Source organism: Heptranchias perlo, unplaced genomic scaffold (assembly GCF_035084215.1).
Source record: "Heptranchias perlo isolate sHepPer1 unplaced genomic scaffold, sHepPer1.hap1 HAP1_SCAFFOLD_322, whole genome shotgun sequence".
Taxonomy (NCBI): domain Eukaryota; kingdom Metazoa; phylum Chordata; class Chondrichthyes; order Hexanchiformes; family Hexanchidae; genus Heptranchias; species Heptranchias perlo.
In genome coordinates this window covers 16,943-32,566 of record NW_027139334.1, presented here as the reverse complement: position 1 = coordinate 32,566, position 15,624 = coordinate 16,943, and the positions used below count along the sequence as shown (strand labels likewise).

The following is a 15,624-nucleotide window of genomic DNA, read 5'->3' as shown; positions in this document are numbered from 1 at the left end:
TAAGGGCACCAGAACTGTACGCAGTACTCCAGGTGTGGTCTCACCAGCACCCTGTACAGTTGTAGCATGACTCCCCTGCTTTGATACTCCATCCCCCTAGAAGTAAAGGCCAACCTTCTGCCACTGGAAACAGTTTCTCCCTATTTACTCTATCAAAACCCTTCATGATTTTGAACACCTCTGTTAAATCTCCTGTTAACCTTCTCTGCTCGAAGGAGAACAATCCCAGTTTCTTCAGTCTCTCCACATAACTGAAGTCCCTCATCCCTGGTCCCATTCCAGTAAATCTCCTCTGCACCCTCTCCAAGGCCTTGACATCCTTCCTAAAGTGCGGTGCCCAGAATTGGACACAATACTCCAGCTGGGGCCTAACCGGTGATTTATAAAGGTTTAGAATAACTTCCTTGCTTTTGTAATCTATGCCTCTGTTTATAAAGCCAAGGATCCTGGGTACTTTTTTTAAACAGCCTTCTCACCTTGTCCTGTCACCTTGAAAGATTTGTGTACGTACACCCCCCGGTCTCTCTGTTCCTGCACCCTCTTTAAAATTGTACCATTTAGTTTATTTTGCCTCACCTCATTCTTCCCACCAAAATACATCACTTCACACTTCTTTGCATTAAATTGCATCTGCCATGTTTCTGCCCATTTCACCAGTCTGTCTCTGTCCTCCTGAAGTCTGTTACTATCCTTCACATCGTTTACTACATTTCCGAGTTTCGTGTCATCTGCAAACTTTGAAATTATACCCTCTGCACCCAAGTCCAGGTCATTAATATATATCAAAAAGAGCAATGGTCCTAATACTGACCCCTGGGGAACACCACTGTAAACTTCCCTCCAGTCTGAAAAACAACCGTTCACCACTACTCTCTGCTTTCTGTCTCTGAGCATATTTCGTGTCCACGCTGCCACTGTCCCTTTAATCCCATGGGCTTCAATTTTGCTCACAAGTTTTCATCGAAGAATTCAATCAAGTTAGTCCGACACGATTTGCCTTTAATAAATCTGTGTTGTCTGTTGTTTATTATCCCATTTTCTTCCAAGTGACAATTAATTTTGTCTCAGATTATTGTCTCTTGAAATTTCACCACCATCGACGTTAGGCTGATTGGCCTGTAGTTGCCGGGTTTATCCCTCTCCCCTTTTTTGAACAGAGGTGTAACATTTGCAATCCTCCAGTCCTCTGGCAACATTCCCATATCCAAGGAGGATTGAAATATTGTGGCCAGAGCCTCCACTATTTCCACCCTTACTTCCCTCAGCAAACTAGGATGCATCCCACCCGGACCGGGTGACTTTTCTACTTTGAGCGCTGCCAACCCTTTTAGTACTTCCTCTTTATCTATTTTAATCCTCTCCAGTTTCTCTACCCCCTCGTCCTTTACTGGAAGATTGGCAGCATCCTCTTCTTTACTGAAGACCAATGCAAAGTATTCATTTAGTACCTCAGTCATTCCCTCTGCCTCCACAAGAAGATTTCCTTTTTAAGAACATAAGAAACAGGAACAGGAGTAGGCCATTCGGCCCCTCGAACCTGCTCCGCCATTCAATAAGATCATGGCTGATCTTCGACCTCAACTCCACTTTCCCGCCCGATCCCCATATCCCTTGATTCCCCGAGAGTCCAAAAATCTATCCATCTCATCCTTGAATATGTTCAATGACTGAGCATCCACAGCCCTCAGGGGTAGAGAATTCCAAAGATTCACAACACTTAGTGAAGAAATTTTACCTCATCTTGGTCCTAAATAGGCTAATTTCTCCTTATCTTGAGACTATGCCCTCTAGTTCTAGACTCTCAGCATCTACCCTGTCGAGCCTCTCAGAATCTTATATGTTTCAATGAGATCATCTCTCATTCTTCTAAAATCCACTGACTATAAACTCATTCTACTCAATCGCTCCTCATAAGACAACCCTCTGACCCCAGGAATCAATCTGGTGAACCTTTGTTGAACAACTGTAACCTTCCTTTGGTACGGAGACCAAAACTGTACATAATTAGTCTCTCACCTTTTAAAAAATATTCTGCTTTCCTATTCTTCCTGCCAAAGTGGATAATTTCACATTTCCCCACATTATACTCCACCTGCCACCGTCTCGCCCATTCACTTAACCTGTCTATATCCATTTGCAGCCTCTTTGCATCCTCCTCACAGCTTACTTTCCCACCGATCTTTGTATTGTCAGCAAACTTGTATACATTACACTCGGTCCACTAATCTAATCATTGATATAGATTGTAAACAGCTGAGGCCCAAGCACTGATCCTAGTGGCACCCCACTAGTTATAACCTGTCAGCCCGAAAATGACCCGTTTATTCCTACTCTCTGTTTTCTGTCCGTCAAGCAATCCTCAATCCATGCTAATATATTACCCCCAATCACATGAGCCCTAATCTTCTGTGGCACCTTATCAAATGCCTTTTGAAAATCCAAATATACTACATCTACCAGTTCCCCCATATCTACCCTGCTAGTTACACCCATTAAAAGCTCTAATAGATTTGTCAAACACAAGTTCCCTTTCAAAAACCGTGCTGACTCTGCCTAATCATATTACGATTTTCTAAGTGCCCTGTTACTACGTCCTTAATAATAGATTCTAGGATTTTCTCTACCACTGATGTCAGGCTAACTGGCCTATAGGTCCCTGTTTTCTCTCTCTCTTCTATCTTGAATACGGGGTTACATTTGCCACCTTCCAATCAACAGGTACCGTTCCAGAATCTAGGGAATTCTGGAAGATCAAAACCAATGCATCCACTATCTCTGCAGTCACCTCTTTCAAAACCCTACGATGTAGGCCATCAGGTCCAGGGGATTCATCAGCTTTTAGTCCCATTAATTTCTCCAGTACTTTTTCTTTACTAATCATAATTACTTTAAGTTCCTCACTCTCATTAGACCCTTGGTTCCCCACTATTTCTGGTATGTTTTTGTCTCTTCAACTGTGAGGACAGATACAAAATATTAATTTAACGTCTCTGCCATTTCCTTAATCCCCATTATAATTTCTCCTGTCTCTGCCTCTAAGTGACCCATGTTTACTTTAACTAATCTCTTCCTTGTTACACACCTGTAGAAGCTCTTACAATCTGTTTTTATATTTCTTGCTAGTTTACTTTCATATTCAATTTTCTCCCTCTGCATCAATTTCTTGGTCATCCCTTGTTGATTTCTAAAACCCTCCAAATCCTCGGGCTTACTGCTCTTTTTGGTAACATTGTAAGCCTCTTCTTCTAATCTAATACCATCCTTAACTTCTCTAGAAAGCCACGGTTGGATCACTTTTCCTGTGGAGTTTTATGGTCCTTCATCGGCCCCACCTTTCCTTTAACCACCCTTTTACACTTTGTAAGTCTCTAAAAGACTTTATGTTACCCGCTAATCTTTTCTCATACATTATCTTTGCCCCTTTCATTTCCTTTTTCAGTTCTCCTCTGCACTCTCTGTATTCTGTTTGATTCTCTACTGTGATTGCTGTCTATTATGAACCTGACATTTATCATAAGCCTCCTTTTTATGTTTCATTTTAATCTCTATTTCTTCAATCATCCAAGGAGCTCTAGCTCTGGATGCCCTTCCTTTCCCCCTCACAGAAATGTCTCTAGTCTGTAGCCGAACTATCTCCTCTTTGAAGGCCTCCCATTGCTCATTTACTGTTTTACCTGCCAACCTTTGTTTCCAACCCACCTGGGCCAGATCCCTTTTCAACTCACAGAAATTAGCCCTCCCCCAGTTGTGTATTTTCACGTTTGATTGTTTCTTGTCCTCTTCCATTACTTTCTAAACCTAATGATATTGTGATCACTGTTTCCCAAACGCTCCCTCACTGAAATGTGCTCCACTTGCCCCACTTCATTCCCCAGAACTAGATCCAGCACTGCTTCCTTCCTCATTGGACTGGAAACATATTGAAGAAAGTTCTCCTGAACACATTTGAGGAATTCCTCCCCCTCTTTGCCCTTTACTCTGTTTTTCCCCCAGTCGATATTCGGATAATTGAACTGCCCCATTATCACTATTCAATTGTTAAAACAACAAACAAATCAAAACCCAATGAAACCAAACCGTGAATTTGGGATTGAGAGTAAAGAGTTCAGTGTATAACAGTAGGTGGGGCCAGTCACAGGAATGGGGAATAATCCAACATTTCACTGCACTCCATCCTGGGGCAGCACCAACACTCCTGGGGCAGGGCTGAGGGGGCAGCACCAACACTCCTGGGGCAGGGCTGAGGGGGCAGCACCAACACTCCTGGGGCAGGGCTGAGGGGGCAGCACCAACACTCCTGGGGCAGGGCTGAGGGGGCAGCACCAACACTCCTGGGGCAGGGCTGAGGGGGCAGCACCAACACTCCTGGGGCAGGGCTGAGGGGGCAGCACCAACACTCCTGGGGCAGGGCTGAGGGGGCAGCACCAACACTCCTGGGGCAGGGCTGAGGGGGCAGCACCAACACTCCTGGGGCAGGGCTGAGGGGGCAGCACCAACACTCCTGGGGCAGGGCTGAGGGGGCAGCACCAACACTCCTGGGGCAGGGCTGAGGGGGCAGCACCAACACTCCCGGGGCAGGGCTGAGGGGGCAGCACCAACACTCCCGGGGCAGGGCTGAGGGGGCAGCACCAACACTCCCGGGGCAGGGCTGAGGGGGCAGCACCAACACTCCCGGGGCAGGGCTGAGGGGGCAGCACCAACACTCCCGGGGCAGGGCTGAGGGGGCAGCACCAACACTCCTCGGGCAGGGCTGAGGGGGCAGCACCAACACTCCTCGGGCAGGGCTGAGGGGGCAGCACCATTGCTGGGCCCCACCAACAATCTTCAAACAATTCAGCCCTCTCACCAGCCTCACAGAAACGCCCCATTCCCCAGACATGACCCTGTTTATATTGAAGATGTACCTGAATAAAGGAGAGAGGGTCCCTCTGTTCCAGACTCTGGTATTCTCCATCTATTAATGTCATCTGTTCCATCCTCTTGTTTAATGCTTCAGAACAGCTTCTAATCTGTGAGAGAGCTCGGAGCCCCTCCTCATCGATCAGTTTCAGTGCGTATTCTTCATCTTCTTCCAGCTGTCTCCTCCAGTCAGAGTAGCTCTTCGATAGCTTTCCTTTCAGCTCATTGATTCGTGTCTGAAACCCAAACCAACTCTCATTACAAACGGCCCTTCCACACAGCTCTTACCCTGAGCACACGGCACTTTCCAGGGACGGGACAGTTTGTTTCGATCACTACTCGATCACCCGTTAAAGATAGACAAGCAGTGGGGGGTGTCTACTGGGAGAGAAAGCAGAGTTTAACGAGTGTTGCCTTGAGCCTTGAGTTTAAAAGAAAGAGCACTGTATTTAGACTGTGTATGGCACTGCCACCTGGTCCATCCACACCTGGAGTGATGGGTCCAGTTTTGGTGCCCACACCTGGTGAAGGAGATCAAGACTCTGGAGAGGACGGTGGCCAGAATGACACGTAGTCTGATGGATTTAATTCTGAGGATCGTCTCCAAGAGGGAGGGTCATTTAGAGAAAGGCAGGCCGAGAGGGACAGGATTGAGGTTTTTAAAATGATGGAGGGATTATTGACTCACTGGTTGGGTGAGGTATTGAGATGGATCGGGATGGTAGGACCAGAGGGTCTGTGTATAAAATCCATAGGCACAGAGTTAGGTTAGACGCCAGAGTCCTTGATCTCTGGAACAGACTCCCTGAACATGTGGGGGGTTTGGAGTCACTCCCACCCTTTAAAAGGGAGCTGGGGAGGAATTTCCCAGAGTTTTTCCTGAATTAGTTGCAGATTCCAGAGTAAATCCAGTCCCACTTTTCCCTACCTTCATTTCAGCTTCTGATCTCTCCAAGTCTCGCTGTTTGCTGGAACAATTCTGCTGGACTCCCCGAAGCCTCTCGATTTCTCTCTCCAATTCTTCCTGTAAAGGCAATTGGAAAGTTTTCAAAAGGGATTCAAACTGGAATTTAAAGGGGAAATGATTCCGTTCCAGGAGTGACCCCACTGGGTGTGGATAGAAAGTGGTTTGGGGGATTCTCAGTGTCTGGGCCCTGAGCAGAAATATTCCCTTCTGTGGCTCTCAGTAAAGAGGCGCTCCCTGCCCTGTATAAACTGAGTGACCACACACACCAGCTTCTTTTCACACTGACACACCGTGTGCTGCATTTTCACACGGACTCAGTTCCTCCATTTCCAGGAATCAGCCGAGGGGAAAGGGAGACAGACTCAGTCACACCAGCATTTCTCAAACACCAATTCCCTCTTGTTGTGAGAAACAGTTTCTCCCCCCAGCCCCTGAGTCACCCCCCGTGGGTGTCCCTCACTCCCCCCACCAGTGATGGTCCTCTCCCTGATGGTCAGATGGCAGAATACCCCAGTGTTACACAGGGCTCCAACATGCTCTGCTCTACAGCCCTATGCCATGGAGTGCCAGTTCTCACAGGTGCCCACACAGTGAATTACTGAGCTCCACAATGTCCTCACCAGGAGGGGCTGAGTGTGGGTGAGGGGCAGTCACCCTGGGTCACTCTCACACCCCTCCCAGTGCCCACCCTGTTCTCTCAGACAGACTGTAAGAGAAAGGGGAGGGAGCAAATCTGACTGACAAAAAATAACTAGCAGTAAACATAGAAACTTAGAAAATAGGAGCAAGAGTAGGCCATTCAGCCATTCAAAATGATCATGGCTGATCGTCTAACTCAGTACCCTGTTCCCGCTTTTTCCCCATATCCCTTGATCCCTTTAGCATTAAGAAATATATCTATCTCCTTCTTGAATACATCTAATGACTTGGCCTCCACTGCCTTCTGTGGTAGAAAATTCCACAGGTTCACCACTCTCTGAGTGAAGAAATTTCTCCTCATCTCGGTTCTAAATGGCATACCCCGTATCCTGAGACTGCGACCCCTGGTTCTGGACTCCCCAACCATCAGGAACATCCTCCCTGTATCTAGTCTGCCTAGTCCTGTTAGAATTTTAGATGTTTCGATCAGATTGCCTCTCATTCTTCTAAACTCTAGCGAATATAGGCCTAGTCGACCCCATCTCTCCTCATAGGTCAGTCATAGGAACATAGGAAGAGGAGTAGGCCATTCAGCCCCTCGTGCCTGCTCCGCCATTTGATAAGATCATGGCTGATCTGTGATCTAACTCCATATACCTGCCTTTGGCCCATATCCCTTAATACCTTTGGTTGCCAAAAAGCTATCTATCTCAGATTTAAGTTTAGCAATTGAGCTGGTATCAATTGCCGTTTGCGGAAGAGAGTTCCAAACTTCTACCACCCTTTGTGTGTAGAAATGTTTTCTAATCTCACTCCTGAAAGGTCTGGCTCTAATTTTTAGACTGTGCCCCCTACTCCTTGAATCCCCAACCAGCGGAAATAGTTTCTCTCTATCCACCTTATCCATTCCCCTTAATATCTCAAACTTTGATCAGATCACTCCTTGACCTTCGAAACTCTAGAGAATACAACCCCAATTTGTGTAATCTCTCCTCGTAACTTAACCCTTGAAGTCCAGGTATCATTCTAGTAAACCTACGCTGCACTCCCTCCAAGGCCAATATGTCCTTCCGAAGGTGCGGTGCCCAGAACTGCTCACAGTACTCCAGATGTGGTCTAACCAGGGTTTTCTTTTGTTGCAGCATAACCTCTGCCCCCTTGTACTCCAGTCCTCTTGATATAAAGGCCAGCATTCCATTAGCCTTATTGATTATTTTCTGCACCTGTTCATGACACTTCAATGATCTATGTAACTGAACCCCTCAGTCCCTTTGGACATCCACTGTTTTTAACTTTTTACCATTTAGAAAGTACCCTGTTCTCTTCTTTTTTGATCCAAAGTGGATGACCTCACATTTGTCTACATTGAATTCCATTTGCCACAGTTTTGCCCATTCACCTAATCTATCAATATCCCTTTGTAATTTTATGTTTTCATCTACACTGCTTACAATGCCACCAATCTTTGTGTCATCTGCAAACTTAGATATGAGACTTTCTATGCCTTCATCTAAGTCGTTAATAAATATTGTGAATAATTGAGGCCCCGAGGCAGATCCCTGCGGGACTCCACTAATCACATCCTGCCAATGTGAATACTTACCCATTATCCCTACTCTCTTGTTGCCTTTCGCTCAACCAATTTCCTAACCAAGTCCGTACTTTTCCCTCGATTCCATGGGCTTCTATCTTAGCTAACAGTCTCTTATGTGGGACCTTATCAAATGCCTTCTGGAAGTCCATATAAATAACATCCATTGACATTCCCCTGACCACTACTTTAGTCACCTCTTCAAAAAATTCAATCAGATTTGTCAGGCATGACCTGCCTTTCACAAATCAATGCTGGCTCTCCCTGCCATCCCAGGAATCAGTCTGGTAAACCTTCGTTGCACTCCCTCCATGGCAAGGACATCCTTCCTCAGATAAGGAGACCAAAACTGCACACAATACTCCAGATGTGGTCTCACGAAGGCCCTGTATAACTGCAGTAAGACATCCCACTCCTGTACTCAAATCCTGTTTCAATGAAGGCCAACATACCATTCGCCTTCCTAACTGCTTGCTGCACCTGAATGCTCGCTTTCAGCGTCTGGGGTACAAGGACACCCAGGTCTCGTTGCACCTCCCCTTTTCCCAATCTATCACCATTCAGTTTTTACAACCAAAGTGGATAACCTCACATTTATCCACACTATATTGCATCTGCCATGTTCTTGCCCACTCACCCAACTTGTCTAAATCACATTGGAGCCTCTTTGCATCCTCCTCACAGCTCACATTCCACCCCAGCTTTGTGTCGTCTGCAAACTTGGAAATGTTACATTTAGTTCCCTCATCCAAATCATTGATATATATTGTGAATAGCTGGGGCCCAAGCACTGATCCCTGCGGTACCCACTAGTCACTGCCTGCCACCCGGAAAAAGACCCGTTTATTCCTACTCTCTGTTTCCTGTCCATCAACCAATTCTCAATCCATGCCAGTACATTCCCCCCAATCCCATCTGCTTTAATTTTGCACACTAACCTCTTGTGTGGGACCTTATCAAAAGCTTTCTGAAAATCCAAGTACACCACATCCACTGGTTCTCCCCTATCTATTCTACTCGTTACATCCTCAAAAAACTCCAGTAGATTTGTTAAGCATGATTTCCCTTTCATAAACCCATGCTGACTTTGTCCAATCCTGTTAATGCCCTCCAAGTGTTCTGTTATCACATCTTTTATAATAGACTAGTATTTTCCCCACTACTGATGTTAGGCTAACTGGTCCGTAGTTCCCTGTTTTTTGTCTGCCTCCTTTTTTAAATAGTGGGGTTACATTTGCCACCCTTCAATCTGTAGGAACTGTTCCAGAATCTATAGAATTTGGGAAGATGATCACCAATGCATCCACTATTTCAAGGGCCACTTCCTTTACTATTCTGGGATGTAGATTATCAGGCCCTGGCGATTTGTCAGCCTTTAGCCCCATTAATTTCCCGAGCACTATTTTTTTTACTAATACTGGTTTCCTTCAGTTCCTCCCTCTCACTAGACCCTTGGTTCCCTAACATTTCTGGCAGGTTATTTGTGTCCTCCTTCGTGAAGACAGAACCAAAGTATGTGTTTAATTGTTCTGCCATTTCTTTGTTCCCCATTATAATTTCCCCCATTTCTAACTGTAAGGGACCTACATTTGTCTTCACCAATCTTTTTCTCTTGACATATTTATAGAAGCTTTTACAGTCAGTTTTTATGTTTCCTGCTAGTTTACTCTCATACTCGATTTTTCCCCTCTTAATCAATCTCTTTGTCCTCCTTTGCTGAATTCTGAACTGTTACCAATCCTTAGGCTTGCCGCTTTTTCTGGCAATTTTATATGCCTCCTCTTTGGATCCAATACTATCCCTAATTTCTTTTGTAAGCCATGGTTGAGCCACCTTTCCTGTTTTATTTTTGCACCAGACAGGAATGAATAATTGTTGTAATTCCTGCACATGTTCTTTAAATATTCGCCATTGTCTGTCCACCGACATCCCTTTTAGTAAAGTTCCCCAATCTGTCAGAACCAACTTATACCTCATACTTTCGTAATTTCCTTTATTTAGATTCAGGACCCTAATTTTGGATTCAACTACTTCAGTCTCCATCTTAATGAGGAATTCTATCATGTTATGGTCGCTCTTCCCTAAGGGACCCCGCACAACAAGATTGTTAATTAATCCTTTCTCATTGCACAATATCCAGTCTAAGATCGCCTGTTCTCTCGTTGGTTCCTCAATGTATTGGTCTACAAAACCATCACGTGCACACTCCAGGAATTCCTCCCCCACAGTATTATTGCTCATTTTGTTTGACCAATCTATATGTAAATTCAAGTCACCCATGATTATAGTTGTACCCTTCTTGCATGCATCTCTAATTTCCTGTTTAATGCCTTCTCCACTATTGTTTGGGGGCCTATAGACAACCCCCACCAACGTTTTCTGCCCCTTGGTGTTTCTTAGCTCCACCCATACAGATTCCACATTGTGATTTTCCAAGCCAATATCCTTCCTCACGATTGCATTAATTTCCTCCTTTACTAACAACGCTACCCAACCTCCTTTCCCTTTTTGCCTGTCCTTCCTAAATATTGAATACCCCTGGATGTTCAGTTCCCATCCTTGGTCACCCTGCAGCCATGTCTCCGTAATTGCAACTATATCAGAACCGTTAATATCTATCTGCGCTGTTAATTCATCTACCTTATTGCGAATGCTCCGCACATTTAGACACAATGCCTTTAGACTTGTCTTTTTAAGATTGCTAGTCATCTTAGTTTTATTTTGCACTATGGCCCTATTTGTTTTTCGCCCTTGTTTTCTCTGCCTTCCACAATTGCTTCGTCCATTTCTGTCTTTTGTTTCCATGCTTGTTTCCCCCACCTCTGTCTCCCTGCTCAGGTTCCCATCCCCCTGCCATTCTAGTTTAAACCTTCCCCAACAGCACGAGCAAACACCCCCACGAGGACATCGGTCCCAATCCTGCTCGGGTGTAACTCGTCCCGCTTGTACAGGTCCCACCTTCCCCAGAACTGGTCCCATTGTCCCAGGAATCCAAATCCCTCCCTCCTACACCATCCCTGTAGCCATGCATTCATCTGGTCCATTCTCCTGTTCCTATACTCACTAGCACAGACCCAGGGCAGCATGAAAACTCTGGGCTAAATCAGCACCGTCTGCAATCAGTTCTAATTAACATTCATCATTAACAGGAAAACTCTCCCTCACTGTATTTAATATCAGGAATTGTGTCACTCACCTTAATTGCAGCTTGTGCCTGTTCGAGGCTCAGCAGTGTGTGGGATTTATGTTTCCCTGTTATTATACAGGAAACACATACACTCTCTGCATCATCTTTACAGTAGAATTCAAAGACCTTCTTATGGTCAAGGCACTGTCTCTCTGTAAGGTCAGCCGTAGGCTCGATTAGGGTGTGATCTTTCAAGGCCTCTTTCCGTAAATGTGGATTTAAATGAAGGGAGCAAAAGGAAGTTTCACATTTCAGACACGTCTTCACAGCCGGGGTTGGATTTTCTTCACAATACTCACACATGACACGGCCTGAATCAGCAGGAGGCTGTGAGCGATTGTATTTCTCCACGATATTACACAGCGTGAAGTTTCTCTCCAGACTGGGCCTGGGGTTGAATTTCCGGCGACACTGAGGGCACTCAAACCCTTCTGGGCCTGCTGTCTGGGCCCAAACTCCCTCAATACATTTCAAACAGAAACTGTGCACACAGGGTAATATCACCGGGTCCTGGTACACCTGGAGACACACAGCACAGGTTAATTCATCCTCGAAAGCTCCGGGCTCCATTCCTACAGCACCTGAAAAAGTTTTCACACAGCACAGAGAGAGAGAGCAAGGAACCAGAGCAGGAAGTGAAATTCTTGCAAACTCTCAGTGCAGGAAGTGGTTTCATGACTCACTTTGGTTGAAGATTAACCCTTTCAGGCCTGCAGTAGCAGTTCAGAAACAAAAATCAGAAGAACAAGATTGCAGTTTTACAATCTGGAGCCAGAATACAGCAAGCTGGGCTCAGTAAACACAAACCGAAAACTAATCAGCTCAGACCAGACCCTAAATGGTTTCACAAATGATTTAAAACTGATATAATAAACTGATATAATAAAACATAGAATTTCAAAGCGATATTGATAGATTAGGTGAATGGGCAAAACTGTGGCAAATGGAATTCAATGTAGACAAATGTGAGGTCATCCACTTTGGATCAAAAAAGGATAGAACAGGGTACTTTCTAAATGGTAAAAAGTTAAAAACAGTGGATGTCCAAAGGGACTGAGGGGTACAGGTATAAAGATCATTGAAGTGTCATGAACAGGTGCAGAAAATAATCAAGGCAGCAAATGGAATGCTGGCCTTTATATCTAGAGGACCAGAGTACAAGGGGGCAGAAGTTATGCTGCAGCTATACAAAACCCTGGTTAGACCGCACCTGGAGTACTGTGAGCAGTTCTGGGCACCGCACCTTCGGAAGGACATATTGGCCTTGGAGGGAGTGCAGCGTAGGTTTACTAGAATGATACCCGGACTTCAAGGGTCAAGTTACGAGGAGAGATTACACAAATTGGGGTTGTATTCTCTCGAGTTTCGAAGGTTAAGGGGTGATCTGATCGAAGTTTATAAGATATTAAGGGGAACAGATAGAGTGGAAAGAGAGAAACTATTTCCGCTGGTTGGGGATTTTAGGAGTCGGGGGCACAGTCTAAAAATTAGAGCCAGACCTTTCAGGAGCGAGATTAGAAAACATTTCTGCACACAAAGGGTGGTAGAAGTTTGGAACACTCTTCCGCAAACGGCAATTGATACGAGCTCAATTGCTAAATTTAAATCTGCTTTTTGGCAACCAAAGGTATTAAGGGATGTGGGCCAAAGGCAGGTATATGGAGTTAGATCACAGATCAGCCATGATCTCATCAAATGGCGGAGCAGGCAAGAGGAGCTGAATGGCCTACTCCTGTTCCTATGTTCCTATAAAGAGGAACAATAACCTTTACAAATCCCGCAGAGAGGAAAGGGAAGGAGCTCTCTGGGAGGAATAGAAAAATATATAGAGAAAGTTAAAAGGTTCATCAGTGGGGAAAGAGAGATGAGAAAAAGCAAAGCAGCAGAGGCTACAAGTCTCAGTAAACTCGACACGAAACATGTCCGACCAACACAGAGCTGCAAACCAACAAAGACAAAAGAATGTTGGACAACAAATCAAAAACAGGAGAATACAGTCAGAGGAAGTCATGGTCAAACTGTACAGGGCTCTGGTCAGACCCACTCGAGCACTGTGTCCAGTTCTGGTCAGACCCACCCCGAGCACTGTGTCCAGTTCTGGTCAGACCCACCCCGAGCACTGTGTCCAGTTCTGGTCAGACCCACCCCGAGCACTGTGTCCAGTTCTGGTCAGACCCACCCCGAGCACTGTGTCCAGTTCTGGTCAGACCCACCCCGAGCACTGTGTCCAGTTCTGGTCAGACTCACCTCGAGTACTGTGTCCAGTTCTGGTCAGACCCACCTCGAGTACTGTGTCCAGTTCTGGTCAGACCCACCTCGAGTACTGTGTCCAGTTCTGGTCAGTCCCACTCGAGTATTGTGTCCAGTTCTGGTCATACGAATTTAGGAACAGGAGGAGGCCATTCGATTAGATCATGGCTGATCTGTATCTTAACTCCATCCACCCGTCTTGGTTCCGTAACCCTTAACATCCTTACCAAACAAAAATCTATCGATCTCAGTTTTGAAATTTTCACTTGACCCCCAGCCTCAACAGCTTTTTGGGGGAAGAGAGTTCCAGATTTCCACTCCCCTTTGTGTGAAGAAATGCTTCCCGACATCACCCCTGAACGGCCGAGCTCTAATTTTAAGATTATTCCCCCTTGTTCTGGACTCTCCCACCAGAGGAAATAGTTTCTCTCTATCTCCCCTATCAAATCTTTTAAACGTTTTAAACACCACTTAATCTTCTCTGCTCATGGGAATCCAAGCCTAGTCTGTTCAACCTGTCCTCATAATTTAACCCTTTCAGCCCTGGTATCATTCTGGTGAATCTGCGCTGCACTCCCTCCAGGGCCAATATATCCTTCCTGAGGTGCGGTGCCCAGAACTGAACACAGTCTCCAGATGGGGTCTGACCAGAGCTCTGTACAGCTGGAACATCACTTCCTCCCCTTTGAATTCCAGCCCCCGAGATAAAGGCCAACATCCCATTCATCTTTTTAATTATTTTTTGTACCTGTCCACTGGCGTTTCGTGATTTCTGTACTTGGACCCCTAAATCTCTCGGCTCCTCACCATTTAGAAAATACTCTGATCGATCTTTCTTCGGTCCAAAGTGAATGACCTCACACTTCCCCACATTGAACTCCATCTGCCCCAGTTTTGCCCACTCACTGAATCGACCAATGTCCCTTTGCAACTTTCTGCTCCCATCTACACTATTTACTGTGTCACCTAACTTAGTGTCGTCAGCAAACTGAGATACACGGCTCTCTATTCCTTCATCCAAGTCATTGATAAATATAAATTTAACCCTGACTGATTCTTTTTCCTCCCCCAGTTTAATGAGACCGAGACCATGTGGAGCCCACGGTCAACACATCAGACCAGTTACACTTTACCCACTAAACCATGGGCAGGGGGGCTTCAATAACTGATTGCTCGGTCTCTGAAAGGAACCAGGAATGCTCACTAATATTTCACCTTCAATTCCTTTAGTGTGAGTGTGTGTACACTGTTTCTCCGTTTTTAGATTAAAGACATTTCGACAAAATGGCATCTGTACTTTGAATAAAACAAATTGCTGGCAATAAACAGCACAACTGACTCAGGATCCCACCCAAAACATTGGCCCTCAGATGCTGCCTGACCGGTGCAGAGCTCAGTTGGTTTCCAAAAAGTTAGTTTGCAGGTGCAGCAGGTGATCAAGAAGGCCAACGGAATGTTGGCTTTTATTGCTCATGGGATAGAATATAAAAACAGGGAGGTATTGCTGCAGTTCTATAAGGTATTGGTGAGACCGCACCTGGAATACTGCATACAGTTTTGGTGTCCATACTTAAGAAAAGACATACTTGCTCTCGAGGCAGTACAAAGAAGCTTCACTTGGTTAATCCCGGGGATGAGGGGGTGGACATATGAGGAGAGGTTGAGTAAATTGGGACTCTACTCATTGGAGTTCAGAAGAATGAGAGGCGATCTTATTGAAACATATAAGATTGTGAAGGGGCTTGATCGGGTGGATGTGGTAAGGATGTTCCCAAGGATGGGTGAAACTAGAACTAGGGGGCATAATCTTAGAATAAGGGGCTGCTCTTTCAAAACTGAGATGAGGAGAAACTTCTTCACTCAGAGGGTCGTAGGTCTGTGGAATTTGCTGCCCCAGGAAGCTGTGGAAGCTACATCATTAAATAAATTTAAAACAGAAATCGACAGTTTCCTGGAAGTAAAGGGAATTAGGGGTTACGGGGAGCGGGCAGGAAATTGGATATGAATTTAGATTTGAGGTTAGGATCAGATCAGCCATGATCTTATTGAATGGCGGAGCAGGCTCGAGGAGCCGATTGGCCTACTCCTGCT

At 45.4% G+C, this 15,624-nt stretch overlaps 1 protein-coding gene across 1 annotated transcript in view; it reads right to left on the bottom strand.

Annotated features, from left to right (window-relative positions):
• Positions 1 to 11,924, bottom strand: part of LOC137311298 (E3 ubiquitin/ISG15 ligase TRIM25-like) — a 33,958-nt gene extending 22,034 nt beyond the window's left edge. Inside the window, exons 1-3 of the mRNA XM_067978586.1 lie at positions 11,293 to 11,924; positions 5,828 to 5,923; positions 4,905 to 5,135 (exon numbers count right to left, since the gene is read on the bottom strand). Of these exons, the coding sequence (XP_067834687.1) occupies positions 4,905 to 5,135; positions 5,828 to 5,923; positions 11,293 to 11,853 (888 nt within the window). The 5' untranslated portion in view covers positions 11,854 to 11,924. The remainder of the gene's footprint in view (positions 1 to 4,904; positions 5,136 to 5,827; positions 5,924 to 11,292) is intronic.
• Positions 11,925 to 15,624: the final 3,700 nt, after the last annotated feature.